This window comes from Podarcis bocagei, assembly GCF_964188305.1.
Source record: "Podarcis bocagei genome assembly, chromosome: 7".
In the NCBI taxonomy this organism is placed as follows: domain Eukaryota; kingdom Metazoa; phylum Chordata; class Lepidosauria; order Squamata; family Lacertidae; genus Podarcis; species Podarcis bocagei.
Genome location: NC_138132.1, coordinates 93,256,483 through 93,271,347, shown reverse-complemented (window position 1 = coordinate 93,271,347; position 14,865 = coordinate 93,256,483). Strand labels below are relative to the sequence as shown.

General features: G+C 51.6%; 1 protein-coding gene across 11 annotated transcripts in view; it reads right to left on the bottom strand.

The window, feature by feature from the left end:
• ANK1 (ankyrin 1) overlaps positions 1 to 14,865 on the bottom strand; it is a 218,876-nt gene that overhangs the window by 142,923 nt on the left and 61,088 nt on the right. Inside the window, exon 1 of one of the 11 annotated variants that reach the window (XM_081200909.1) lies at positions 13,857 to 14,013. The exons of 9 other annotated variants lie outside the window; for them this stretch is intronic. In XM_081200909.1, the coding sequence (XP_081057035.1) occupies positions 13,857 to 13,892 (36 nt within the window). In that variant the 5' untranslated portion in view covers positions 13,893 to 14,013. Of the gene's footprint in view, positions 1 to 1,391; positions 1,446 to 13,856; positions 14,014 to 14,865 lie in introns of those variants that run through there. One more of the 11 variants, XM_081200908.1, reaches the window with a different exon arrangement.

The window sequence follows — 14,865 nt, the reverse complement described above, 5'->3', positions numbered from 1 at the left end:
GAAGACAGCAACCAGGCTCTCCCTTCGCTTCAGATTCTTTCAGAAGTGGCAGGAATCTCTCCAGCTGCTTCCGAGTATCTCCAAAGGCTGTGGCGTAAAGAGAAATGCGGAGGTGTGGGGAGAGAGAGCTTGGTCCCACCCGCACCTATCTGAGTATGCTAGAGCCCTTGGTGGAAGGCAGTCTCTGGCCCTAGGAGGAGGAGCATCCCAATTTCCCTTTATTTCACTAGTTTTTCCAGCTCCAAGTTCTCCGCATTTCTGCATCAGTTTGCAATTTTTAAAAAAAGATTCTTCATGAAAATTCATCAGCATTTTAATATATATATATTACTGTTACACAATTTGTATATACCACTTTGTATATATGCATCATATGAATAATTGTATGCAATTTTGTCTAACAAAATTTGCAAACAAATTTTTCTACCACAATGCATTTTTTGTATATTAGTCTTACTAATATATGCATTTACATGCACACTTTCACGTATGTAAGTATGCATCGTGGTACACATTATTTGTCTGGGGAACTGCATTGCAAACTGCCGAAGTGTGTGTTTTGGTTTGTGATTTGTTTCAGGAAGCTGAAGTTTCCATGTAAATCACACACCTCTCCTGCCCCCAAGTTCTCTGCAATGCACAGAGGAGGGGGTGTCCCTCACTTTGCGCTGGGCAACCACAGGGGTAGGATGGCTTGCAGTTCAGCCATCTGAAGGCAAACACACAGATTGCATGCCATCGCTGAGGCTTACTGGAACAGCTGCAACCAAGGAACACTGGCCCCTCCATGCAGAGGAGTGAGTGTGGCCCCACAAAGGGTGACTGCGAGAGAGAGAGAGAGATGGTGGAAAGAGGACCAGGGAAAAGCTCACTAAACTTGGACAGAGGAGGACATCGGTTTGCTTGTTTTCCCCGTGCAGAAATGGATTTAGGAGCTTGTCTAAGACAAGTCTTGTGTGCCCTTCTGCTTGCTTAGTTTTTTATCTGCTGGAGGACAAGACTCTGCAGCTGCCAGCACCCTCTGGCCTGAACTTTACATGATGTCCTAAGGTCCAAACAACTAGGCAGAGCCAAAAGGGAATTTCTCACTCCAGAGGCCTGTAAGGCAACTCAGAAATGGCGAAAGGGAGGCTTGGTATGTCAGCTGGGGGGGGGGGGGAGATGGACTCTCCCCTTCTGTGTGAGTTTTCCCCTGCCCTCGAGAGACACATAAATAAGTACATGTGAAGCAACATGCAAGCTGAACTTTGAGGGCTGAAATGCTACTCCACCTCCACCCCCCAGTTCTGACAGGCAGGCAATTTCCAGAGCAAGAGAAGCAGGGCGGGGGGGGGGGTGAAAGCAGAGGGACAGGAGGCTTTGTGCGAAGGAAAAGCACATTTTATACTCACAGCACTGCCTGGCCCAGACTTCCCTTGCCGTGCTGCCATAGCCCAACGCTTGAGCCGAAACCTGAGCCCAGCTTCAATCTCTCCCTCTCTCGCTCTTCCTCCCTTAGCTATTCCCCACCTTTGGGTGAGCCGGAAAGTTGCGTTGCATCCTGTCTAAAAATATAGGCTGCCTTCCTCCTGCCTCTGTGGCCACTGCAGGGTGAGCCAGATGCTAATGGAAGATGTTCCGCTTCTCCTCCTTCTTCTTGCCATCATTATGTCAGGCAGGGATATTTAATAGCTGCCTGACTCTCAGCAACAAGCGGCTGCTGGCTGCCAACCCACTGGCGGCGGGGGGTGCCAGCAGAGATGCAGGTGCCAGGGCCTCAGGGGGAATGCCAGTCAGCAGGCAGGGGAATCAATGGGTGGCAAGCTTGCCACAAGCAAATCAGAGCCAGGCCAAGGCATTCTGGTGCCTAAAGCAGGGGCAGGCAAGAGGCTCAGCTCTTGTCCAGGGGAGACTCTCCTGCACAAACAGGGATGGGCAAACTCGGTCAATTTTGGCTTCTCCCAACTCCTTTTCCCGATTTCTTCAGTGTAGTTCCCCACATTTACACATCAGTTTTTGATCCATTTATTCTTTAAGTTTCTGCTTAGAGTTTCTCCTAATGTACACATTTTTGCAAGCATTCCCCCCCCCTAATATAATGTGTTTTTAATGTCCTTAAAATATGCATTTGTAGGCAATACTCTCCCCACCCCCAAGCACTACTGGGTCAAGTTGGTACTAACTTATACAGCTCAAGACTAGGTTACTTGAGATTTATCCCTTTTATCCCCAGTAGATCACTGTGGTCTGAGAAAAAGCTTCCCCTGCAAGTTCCGAAGATCCCACAAGCGGTTATTCTGCAGTACCTCAGAGCAGGGCTTTTAGTGTTGCTGCTCATGTTCTGTGGAACAGCATTCCTGTCCAGATGTGAAAGGAACCCACAAACTGCACTTTCCAGCTGAAGTTACAGATAGGTAGCCGTGTTGGTCTGCCATAGTCAAAATAAAAAAATTCCTTCCTGTAGCACCTTAAAGACCAACTAAGTTAGTTCTTGGTATAAGCTTTCGTGTGCATGCACACTTCTTCAGATACCAGCAGATTTCCAGCTGAAGACGTTTTTCTTCCAACAGACTGTCTCACCTTGATTCTCTGCCACAGCTGTCAGCTCTGTACTGTTTTTAAGTTTAACTGCCATTATTTCCTGTGCTGTTTTAAACTGTTTTGGGGCTGATTTTATTGTATTTTTACATTGCCATGAAATGTATGTACAAGGAGATAACAACAACAACACTTGCCTGCGAGTGCTCCAGTTGGAGAACAGCCTTTACCAAAGGTGTCATGGGCTTTGAAGACACTCGAACTCAGGATGCAAGGGAGAAATGTGCTAAGAGGAAGGCACGCTTGGCAAAGCCACACCGTGATCAACTCCCCCCGGAAACTAATGTCCCCACTGTGGAAGGACGTGTGGATCCAGAATTGGCCTCCACAGTCACTTAGGGCCTCATTGTTAAAACCGTGTTCGTGGAAGACAATCTTACTCGGCTATGAGTGATCGCGAAAGAAAGAAAGAAAGAAAGAAAGAAAGAAAGAAAGAAAGAAAGAAAGAAAGAAAGAAAGGTTTTTAATTTAACTGCCATTATTTCCTGTGCTGTTTTAAACGGCTTTTGGGCTGATTTTATTGTATTTTGTACATTGGCATGAAATGTACGTACAATGAGATCATCATCATCATCATCATCATCATCATCATCATCATCTTTGTATGCACTGTATGCTCCTTTCCTCCAAGCTCCAGGTGGCATACATGTTTCTCGCACTCCCTTGTTTTCTCCTCACAACAGCCCTGTGAGGTAGGTTAGTCTGAGAGGCAGTGAATAGCCCAGGGACATCCAGTGAGCACGACTGGAGGAGGAGGGATTTGGCCAAGAATCGCCCAAAAACTAGCCCAATGCCACAGGGGCTTTCTCGCTGTCTCTGTTCCTCTCCACTACGCAGGCTTGGCAAACTCTTGCATCACTGGGGTCCAGAAGAGTATTTTGGAGAGGAGGGACCATAAGCGGAAACTTCCAGACAGAGCCTGTAGAACTGGGATGGCGCTTGCTCCATTATTCCACAGACCTGGGCTTGCAGTGTGGAAAGGGAAGCCACCCAGAGGTTGGTGGGCCACAACACCGATCCCCCTTGACCCCTGGCTATGCTGACTGGGGCTGGGGGGAGGGGGATCCCAGCATCACCTGGTGGCATGACAGCTGCTGCCCCTGCCGTGTGGGGTGCTTGTGTGCACACAGACATGCGCATCAACATCCCAGGCATGTAGGTGAGGAACATCGTAAGGGGAAGAGCCCACATCACAATTCCAGAGCATGTTGCAGCCTGCCAAAAAGCACAGGAAAGGACAGGCAGCAGGGCCAGTGTGCTCTGGGAGAAAGGGTGTAGCCAGAGGAGAGTCTCAGGAGCTGGAGAGGGAGGCCCAGTTGCCCAGAGCTGAGGTTCCCCACCCGTGAGCTACAGCATCTGTCTCAGTCCAGGGTCTGCTCCAGTCTAAGCTGGAGATGCAAGAGCATGTTAAGGAAGAGGCTCCCCTCCGTGCAAATGACATTGCCATGGCCTTTAGTGATGGACTCTGCAAGGAGAGGGCACTCCAGGGATCCAGTAATGGAAGCAATTTGGCATCTGGATCTCTGGACTGCACTGCAGGATTTAGAAAACAACACTCTCTGGGTTTGCATCAGTGCCAACCTTGACTTTTAAAGCGGGATTTTAAAAATGGTCCCGTAGGTGGCAAAGGTGCTGGGGGAGCCTGGAGAAAGCCGGAGGGTTCAGGGTAGAGACCCAGCTTTACCTGCCACAGCATGCCAGCATTTGTCAACCTGGTGCACTGCAACTCCCATCAGCTCCTTTATGGGGTGATGGGAGTTGTAGTCCAAAACTCCTGCAGGTGCTGGGTGGGCAAAGGCTGCCTTAAGGCTTGTTCCTTCAGCAGACCAGCAGCAGGGCTTGTGGCACAGAGGCAGCAGCCTTCTAAACTCACTTCAAGTGAAAGCAGGCACCACAAGTGAAATATCAAGCAAGGGGAGGCAGATATGGGCTGCAGACTGGAAATCTGACGGGGGATGGCAGCCTCACCCTGGTCCTCCCCACCCTGATGGCCTGAACTATGTTTTAGATCAAGGGGAGGAAAGAACAAAACACATAAAGAATCAGGGCTTCCAAGTCACCCTTTAAGTAACCCCAGCTGCATCCCAAGGTCCTTGGAATGGAACAGCAAGAAATAAAATAAAATAAAATAAAAACCACAACACCTCTGTGCATCAAATGCTGCAAAGTGCAATGGACATAGCAGGGCCGCTCAGGCTGCTTTCCCAGACAGATGCCATCACCCAGCAGTTCCACCCAACTCCACATAATTCTGCACTGGACTGATAAGGAAAGGTTCTAGAGAATTCCACCTTTCATGAAGCAGACAAATTTATCAGCTACAAGACGTCTGGTGCTGTACTCAGCATGTGTGTCAAGTTGCCGGTTTTTGGACTGCATCAAAGAGCAGGAGCTCAGCACAGACCCATTGAGTTCAAAGGCCAGAAACTCCAAAGAGGCATCTGGCTGGATGCTGGGCAAGACGGCTGCATCCAGAAGGGCTCTTCTTAAGTTCTTTACCCCAAGCTCTTCTGAATGGTGCCTGGTGCAAAAGACATACTCCCAGAATGAAAGAATCCTGAGCCCCAAATTGTGGTTTGAGTAACGAGAAGCTGAGATCACAGCCCTACTGTACAAAAATCCAGTCTAAAATAAAGCTAGAAGTCAGAACAACCCACTTCCAGAGCAAAGCCAACTCCTGCCGCCTGTTCTGGCGAAATGCACAGCTTCTCATGAGTCTCCCAAGAGACAACAGCCATCTTCCCATCAGGAAGTTGCCTGACTCCTAACCCAGCCCACCCAAGAGCAGAGGACAGTGTCTTATTCAGAGTCAGACCATTTCCCCACTGAGCTCAGTACTGCCTACACTGGCTGGCAGTGGCTCTCCAGGTTTTACGCAGGGAGTCTTTTGCAGCTGGACCAGGAGATGCGGAGACTAAAGCTGCTGGGACCTTCTGCATGCAAAGCAGATGTTCCCCCTGAGCTAAGGCTCTTCCAGCCTCTATGCCGCTTTCTGCTCACAATTAGCCCATGGATCTAGCCTGGAACCAGCCGCTTCCTTTCGTCTGCAGGCTCAGAAGTGCATCCTGATGTGGGCTCTTATGTCTTAGCACCAAGCAATCTTCCCCAAACCAAGAAAACTCAACACTTCCACCTAATGGCAAAATGGTGCCTCTACAGTCAAGACCCCTCAAGCACCAGTGTGGCTTGGCGCATTGCTAAGTGTCATCTCATCACGGCTGCCTGCTCTGCAGGTCGTTTCCTTGAGTCTTGTGCTGTTCTTTCCCCCTCGCCCCAGCTTCCAAAATCGGAATTACTCCACAAGTATCCATCAGTTGCTGCTGTTTTATTTCTTGCCAGCAGAATTAAGAAATGAACCTGATGTTAGATTAGACACGGGCATTTGACTGAAGATCCCTCTAATGCACTTAGCCGTTTTCACAAAGCAGGAGAAGCAAACGTAAAGAGAGAGACAGGAAAGCAGGAGGATAGATCCCTGGTGGAGACCCTGCCCCAAGGACCTTATAGTTTAAAGCAAGAAGGAACAGCAACAAGGGATGAATGCAAGCAGAGGCAGCCAAGCGTACTTAGGTTAATCTTCAAAGCCATAATGGGAATTGTTCATTAACTCCTCATGGCTATGAACTGCTAAAGCTGCTTGAAACTGAATCTGACCCTGGGACCCTCCAGCCTCCACCAACATGGTGCCCTGAGGATGCTTTGGGTGACAAGTCCCATCAGCGCCAGCCAGCAGGGACTTCCTGGTCCACAGCTCAGACTCTCAGTCAGCAGTTCTGTGTGCACTTGCCCGGGAGTAAGCCCCACTGAACACAGGGAGATAGTTGGAAGTACAACAGCAGAGACCATTCAGTTTGTGTGACTTATGGGGTTAATTCTGTTGCTGATGTGGCTGGAAGCAGACTTTGACTGGCTGGAGATTTTAGTCTATTGGGAGTTAGCAGTTTCTCCCTGGATTATGTCTGCTTTATTCCAGCTACTTTGCTAACAGAGACTAATGTCTGGAGACACATGCCTAGGATTGCAGCATTTGCTACTACATTGCATCCACTCTATACAGTGGTACCTCAGGTTAAGAACTTAACTCGTTCCGGAGGTCCGTTCTTAACCTGAAACTGTTCTTAACCTGAAGCACCACTTTAGCTAATAGGGCCTCCCGCTGCTGCCGTGTCGCTGCTGCGCGATTTCTGTTCTCATTCTGAAGCAAAATTCTTAAACTGAGGTACTATTTCTGGGTTAGCGGAGTCTGTAACCTGAAGCGTCTGTAACCCGAGGTACCACTGTAGTTATCGTATTTTTCGCCCTATAAGACGCACTTTTTCCCCTCCAAAAATGAAGGGGAAATGTGGGTGCGTCCTATGGGGCGAATGCAGGCTTTCGCTGAAGCCTGGAGAGCGAGAGCAGTAGGTGCGCACCGACCCCTCTCGCTCTCCAGGCTTCGCGGACCTCTCCTCAAGCAGCGGGAACGTTCCCGCTGCTTGGGGAGAGTTGCCGGCATCCCGAAGCCTGCGCGCGCTGATCTCAGCGCGTCCAGGCTTCGCGGATCTCTCCCCAAGCAGCGGGAACGTTCCCGCTGCTTGGGGAGAGTTACCGGCATCCCGAAGCCTGCGCGCGCTGATCTCAGCGCGTCCAGGCTTCGCGGATCTCTCCCCAAGCAGCGGGAACGTTCCCGCTGCTTGGGGAGAGTTGCCGGCATCCCGAAGCCTGCGCGCGCTGATCTCAGCGCGTCCAGGCTTCGCGGATCTCTCCCCAAGCAGTGGGAACGTTCCCGCTGCTTGGGAAGAGTTGCCGGCATCCTGAAGCCTGCGCGCGCTGATCTCAGCGCGTCCAGGCTTCGCGGATCTCTCCCCAAGCAGCGGGAACGTTCCCGCTGCTTGGGGAGAGTTGCCGGCATCCCGAAGCCTACGCGCACTGATCTCAGCGCGTCCAGGCTTCGCGGATCTCTCCCCAAGCAGCGGGAACGTTCCCGCTTCTTGGGGAGAGTTACCGGCATCCCGAAGCCTGCGCGCGCTAATCTCAGCACGTCCAGGCTTCGTGGATCTCTCCCCAAGCAGCGGGAACGTTCCCGCTGCTTGGGGAGAGTTACCGGCATCCCGAAGCCTGCGCGCGCTGATCTCAGCGCGTCCAGGCTTCGCAGATCTCTCCCCAAGCAGCGGGAACGTTCCCGCTGCTTGGGGAGAGTTGCCGGCATCCCGAAGCCTGCGCGCGCTGATCTCAGCGCGTCCAGGCTTCGCGGATCTCTCCCCAAGCAGCGGGAACGTTCCCGCTGCTTGGGAAGAGTTGCCGGCATCCTGAAGCCTGCGCGCGCTGATCTCAGCGCGTCCAGGCTTCGCGGATCTCTCCCCAAGCAGCGGGAACGTTCCCGCTGCTTGGGGAGAGTTGCCGGCATCCCGAAGCCTGCGCGCGCTGATCTCAGCGCGTCCAGGCTTCGCGGATCTCTCCCCAAGCAGCGGGAACGTTCCCGCTGCTTGGGAAGAGTTGCCGGCATCCCGAAGCCTGTGCGCGCTGATCTCAGCGCGTCCAGGCTTCGCGGATCTCTCCCCAAGCAGCGGGAACGCTCCCGCTGCTTGGGGAGAGTTGCCGGCATCCCGAAGCCTGCGCGCGCTGATCTCAGCACCTCCAGGCTTCGCGGATCTCTCCACAAGCAGCGGGAACGCTCCCGCTGCTTGGGGAGAGTTGCCGGCATCCCGAAGCCTGCGCGCACTGATCTCAGCGCGTCCAGGCTTCGCGGATCTCTCCCCAAGCAGCGGGAACGTTCCCGCTGCTTGGGGAGAGTTGCCGGCATCCCGAAGCCTGTGGGTGCTGATCTCAGCGCGTCCAGGCTTCGCGGATCTCTCCTCAAGCAGCGGGAGCCACCGCTGGGCTCCCACGGCTTGCAGAGAGCTGCCTGTTTGGGGGCTGGGGTCGGGGCAAGCTCGGGCTGCCCCAGCCCCGCGCCTGGGGGGGAAATAATTTTTTCCCCTTTATTTCCCCCCAAAAAAACTAGGTGCGTCTTATGGGACGGTGCGTCCTATAGGGCGAAAAATACGGTAATAACAGTCTGATGTAAACTGCTTGGTGAGATCCACCTGAAAAGCAGTATATAAATATGGCAAATAAATAATAACAAATCACACCAAGCAGGGCAGGGACATCTAGGAACACAGGAGGAGGCTGTCTTATACTGGATCAGACCACTGGTCTATCTAGCTCAGTATTGTCTGAGCAGCAGTGCTTCTTTTAGGCAGGTGACACTCTGAGCCCCACCTGGAGATGCCAGGGACTGATCCTGGGACCTTCTGAATGGAAGGCAGAGGCTCTGCTGCTGAGATAGGACCAGGGCTATTTATCCAGAAAAAGAGGTGCCAGAACTCACCAGGAACACCTCCCTTGATGGCGCCCACCAGAGAGGGGCTGGAACCTCCTGCGAGTTCTAGGCTCGTGACTCTAGTGAGCTCTGAATATGGCCCTTCCCTGGCAGTGTGATTCTTTTCCTGGAGGGCGTCAACGGCTGCTATTGCTTTGTCCCATCTCCACTGCTGGAGGCAGGATGCCTCTGGGCACCAGTTGCTGGGAAAGGCCCTGCCTGCCTCGCCCTCCATAAAGGAGTCTAACCCTCCTTGAAAGCCATCCACGTGGATGGCCATCATCCTCAGCTTGGCTGGACCAGCCCAATGGTCCGTCTAGCGCAGCATCCTCTTCTCAGAATGGCCAGCCAGATGGCCAGGGAAAGTCCCAGAGGGCTTTCCCCAAATGTGCTCAGAGGCAGATCACGTTCAACAGGAGAGAGAGAGAGAGAAGCCACCATGGTTGGAAGCCACTGCCATCCTTCATTAAAAGAATTCATGTGTCTGCCGATTGCCACAGGCAACACACACGTGCATGCACACACAGTTTAAAACGTGTGTGCGAGAGACTGTCACACATGACGTTCTACATCAGTCTCGTCCCCTGCAGATGTTTTGGATGAGCGGAAGCTGTAGTCCAAAACATCAGGAGGACCCAAGGCTGGTGAATGTTTGCCTGTTTCCTGCACAGACGAGCCTCTTGTGTTGGCTTTGCAATACGTGAAATGCCTCTTGTTTCCAACAAAGCTGAAAGAGAGCAGCCAACAGAGCTTTCTCCTAACCTCCTGGCTTCCTTTCTGCCATCCCTTCTGCCAGCTGAAACCTTCATATAGCTCCCTCTGACCAACCATCTTGATCTCCCACTTTTAGCAAATTTGATGGTGGGAAAAAACGAGTTTTGAACAGGCCGGGCAGCTACTGGCAAGGAGGCCTGTTTCCAGAAACACAAAACTCCTTTGCTGCAATTTGATACAAATGCTGAAGCTGCTCGGGCAGCAAAGTGGGGGGAACTTAGCTTTAGAAAGAGCCAGCCTCCGAGAGTAAGGCTCTGTGACAGCTGGGGTCACTAAGGACAGTCTCACTGTGGCGCATCCGAGGATGGCCCCTGACCGCCTGCCCCAGGGGCTGGCACCAAAGTCTCAGCCACCGTTCTGTGCGCAGGAGCAGACTTGTGAGGCCCCTCAGACGGACTGGATGAGCTGGGGCAGAGGCTCAGAATGTTCCGTTGCTCACAGAATCTAGCAGCTTGCAGTCCAACTTTTGTGAGGCGAGGGAAAGTGGTCCATTTGGCTGGGAATTAAAACCTCACACAATGGGAAGCTGAGGAACTAGGGAGAAGTCTCAGAATGTAGGGAACCTAAGGAGTATGAGCGAAGAGTCTGAGAGGAAGTACACAGAGCAGGAAGAACTGGAAAAGAGAAGCCTGAAGGGAGGGTGGTTGGAAGACGGGGGAAAGGAGCTTTAATTTATTTATTGTCTTTTTACCCCATCTTTTCTCCACAGAGTTCAATGTGTTGCATATGTCTTGTGTCTTCATCCCCACATTTTATCCTCACAACAATCATATGAGGAAGGCTAGGCTGAGAAAGTGTGACTGGCCCAAGGCCCCCTTGTGAATTTCGGGTGGCTGAGGGAGGATTCGAATCTTGGTCTCTCAGGTCCTAGTCCAACACTCTGACCCAGCCTTTCTCAACCTTAGGTTCCCAGACATTGTTGGACTACAACTCCCATGATCCACAGCCAGCAGCGGCAGCAATCAGGGATGATGTGAGTGCTAGTCCAACAACATCTGGGAACGGAAGGCTGAGCAAGGCTCCTCTGGCCGCTCCACAACACAGGCTTCGTATGCCCTGGTTGGGGCAGGGGGCGTCTGAAGAGACAAGGCACTTCAAGGAAGTTGGGGCAAAGCAGGCAGTGGCCCAGAAAGCAGGCATGCAAAGGAGCTTGGGAGTCAGGGAACTGAAGAAAGGAGTAACCAAAGGGAAAGGAGGGGTGGGGGGAGGTGTCTGCGGAATCTGTGTATCAGGCCCAGGGAAAGGAGGGGCTCTGAATAATTAGCAGGAAATATGTAGGCAAGAGAAAAAGGAGGAGGAGGAGGAGGAGGAGGAGGAGGAGGAGGAGGAGAGTGCCAGTCCAAAACATCTGGAAAGTACAAGGTTAGAGAAGGCTGGTAACGTTAATCAGTCTTCAGCACCATGCAGAAGTGTGAGCAGGAGCCGCCCTCACACCCAAAAGCTCCTAGAACTTTGATAAGGAGTTCTTGCTCATTAATCTCTGAGCAGCAAACCTGACAGGGTGGCACTTTCCAAATAGCAAGGTAAGGAGATGCTCCAGAAGGCCACAGCAACCTGGGCCAATAGCCGGATCCCAGAAAATGGGGCCCCTCCTGCAGGAGGTAAGGCAGCCATGGCTCTCCCTGCCTTTGCCCCCAGTCCGCCTAGTCATCCAACCCTCCTCTCCACGCTTCAGGCATAAACCGGGAGACAGGATGGGCTACAAGGGGAGGCAGAGGGCAGGCAGCACAGAGGAACAATATTGGAACATAGCAAGGTGTCTTTTATGAGTCAGACCCTTCATCCATCTAGCTCTATAGCGCCTGCACTGACTGGCAGCAGCTCTCTGGGGTTTCAAGCAGGGTTCTCTCTGAGCCCTACCTGGAGATGCTGCTGGGGATTCAACCTGGGGCCTTCAGCAGGTACTGCAAGCGCTCAGATTTGGTGCGAGACCACTTTCTCTGCTCCTCTGTAGAAGAGGCTGCCTGCTACATCTCTGCATGATCCTGCTGCATTGGGCAGAAGGAATCACCCTGCTCTGACCAGTGTAAAGATGCTGCAGAATTACATACCCTCAACTGAGTCTGACTGACGCATCTCTGAATACGTTTTGACTTGGACTTGCACCTGCTTTCTCCCAACAGTGACTCATGCAGAAGGCCGCTTTTCTGGAGGCAGGCAATTTTGATGCACTCTGCAAGCAAAGCTTTGGGGTGCCAGCCTCTCAAAAAATCCTCCATTGCTGATTTAGTGGTGCAGCCACCAGGGATCTGTAGTGTTGCTTTCCCAGCTTATGATGGACTTACAAAATTTTGGAAGCACAAAGTATGACCAAAATATTAGAAAAGGGGACAATGCGTTGCAATAAGGGCCATACAATAAGGGCCATACAATAACCTGCAAAACAAGAGAACAGCAAAAATATACCCCCAATAGACTGCAAAATGCCCTGGAGCAAGCTTAGAGGCAGTTTTAGCAGTCATGTCCCCTGACCCTCCAGCAAACAGAGGAAGAAGCCACAATACAGACAGATATGGGTGGGGCTGAGAACCTCCGCAACAGACACACACACACACACACACACACACACGCACGGAACCCATTTCAGAAACCATTCCCTCCAGCTTCCCAGCAAAAGTCTGCTAACAGAGCATTAATTCTACCAAGCTGTTCCCTCTCAGCTTTTTTAGCTGGGTGGAAGCAAGACAAGTTCACACCTGCTTGGCCTAGACATTCTGGACGAAGAAGGCTCAGAGCAGAGAACTGTCTGCTGCGATCTATCCAAGCCCAAAGAGAGAACTCTGGCAAGGCAGCAAACCAACGAGAAGGATTCAGCAAGAGCAAAGAGGAGGCATCTTTCCTGAGGCCAGTTCCTGCCAGCTCAGCATATCCAGGCTGGTGGCCGGGCAGCAAGGCTTTCAAAGCACCAGCCCTGGCTCTTGCCTTCAAGGAGGTTTGCCAGCTACTCTGGAGAGTGTGGTTTTGAATGCAAGAAATGCAGGGAGTCCCTAATTCTCTCTCTCTCTCAGCTCATCCAGACTTCCTTTAGTGCCCCGTTTTGAGACACAGGTCCGTGCTTTAAAGTTCTGTGTCTGGCTGTGGTGATTTGGTTCGGTTTTTTGTCCCAGCGCTCCTCTCAGAAAAACCAGCATTTTACTGTTGAATCGGCACAAATGGCAATTGGGTTTTCTGCTGTTTGTTCCGATCCATGGTAAAACACAAGTTTTGCCAGGGGCAGCACCAGGACCCAAAACAGCAACCATCACTCAGACACAGAGCAGATTGCACCCAAACCTGTCTACAGCAGCTAGCAAAAGAAGTGCAGAGACAGGCAGCCGGTGTTGTAGGTTTCTGTTGCATTTCAAAAGCCTGCAGAACCTGTGTGCCCATTAGCAACAGTGGTGCCTTGTACACCAAGGCAAGCCGGGCTCCTTCCAAGAAGCCTGAGGACACCTCTCTCTTGAGTGTGGGTGATGCTGTTTTGGCTCCATTAGAGTCCACCCTCAGAAAATCAGTTTGCTACTATAAGGAGGTACCTCCAGCCAGACCTTTTTTCCCTGGGGGTACTCAAGGGTACACCGTACTGGCCCCTATCCCTCCCCCCAAAGGTTAGAAGTGTGGCACTTCCTGCAACAACTGCATGGTGAATACGGGCACCTTCTTTTCTTTTCTTTGAAAAAGCACTGCTGCCTGCCTGCCTGCCTGCCTGCCTGCCTGCCTGTCTGCCTGCCTGCCTGGTCTGCCTGCCTGCCCGCCCGCCCGCCCGCCCGCCCGCCTGCCTGCCTGGTCTGCCTGCCTGCCTGCCTGCCCGCCCGCCCGCCCGCCCGCCCGCCCGCCTGCCTGCCTGCCTGCCTGCCTGCCTGCCTCTGGGTCAGGGGTCAGCAAACTTTTTCAGCAGGGGCCGCTCCACTGTCCCTCAGACCTTGTGGGGGGCCGAACTACATTTTGAAAAATAATAATGAACGAATTCCTATGCCCCACAAATAACCCAGAGATGCATTTTAAATAAAAGCACACATTCTACTCATGTAAAAACACGCTGATTCCCAGACCATAGGTGGGACAGATTTAGAAGGCGATTGGGCCGGATCCAGCCCCCGGGCCTTAGTTTGCCTACCCAAGCTCTAAGTCAAGTCTAGGATTGAAAGGACACCCAAGCAAAATCTGCTGTACCAAAACTTACTCTGCACTGGCTCCATTGCCATATGGAACCCGACATCGCCGCTGCTTGCTCCAGGAAAGCAAGTGGATCCCCCCAATGCTTTCAGGCTGCACACTCAAAGGATGGGGCTCACTGCTGAACTTTCTTCAGCCACACAGACGCTCCACACCAGGAGCGGCAGATAGAAGGAGTGGCAGATAGAAGTTGAGATGGGGCACACCATAATCAGCAGGCACAGAGATGCTGCAGCGCCTGCTGCAGGGAGGCCCCCCTTCTGGGACTGTGAGATTATACAGAAGGCAGGACAACAGAGCTCATGAACTTTGCCTTATCACAGAACACAGTCCATAAACAAGCTCACGGCTTAGGGTGATTTCGTTGTAGCCATTAAATAAAGCATCACTGGCAGATGTAGCAAGGAGACCAAGCAGATAATAAACGTAGCGTTGTTTTAAGTTTAAAAATGTTACACCTCACCCTTTGTCACCTTGCTCTAAGGTAGCTTCCCACATTCCTAGCCTAATGTAGAGTGCATTCCTAGTGGGCAGAGCAATTTGCATACATTAGCCCAGTAATCTTCACAACAGCCCTGCAAATAGGCTATTGCTTTTATTGTTGTCACTGTGTGTTGTTGTTGTTGTTGTTGTTGTTGTTGTTGTTGTTGTTGTTCTTCTTCTTCTTCTTCTTCTTCTTCTTCTTCTTCTTCTTCTTCTTCTTCTTCTTCTTCCCCCTTCTTCTTCTTCTTCTTCTTCTTCTTCTTCTTCTTCTTCTTCTTCTTCCCTCCTTCTTCTTCTTCTTCTTCCCTCCTTCTTCTTCTTCTTCTTCTTCTTCTTCTTCTTCTTCTTCTTCTTCTTCTTCCCCCTTCTTCTTCTTCTTCTTCTTCTTCTTCTTCTTCTTCTTCTTCTTCTTCTTCCTCTTCTTCTTCTTCTTCTTCTTCTTCTTCTTCTTCTTCTTCTCCTTCTCCTTCTCCTTCTCCTTCTTCTTCTTCTTCTTCTTCTTCTTCTTCTTCTTCTTCTTCTTCTTCTTCTTC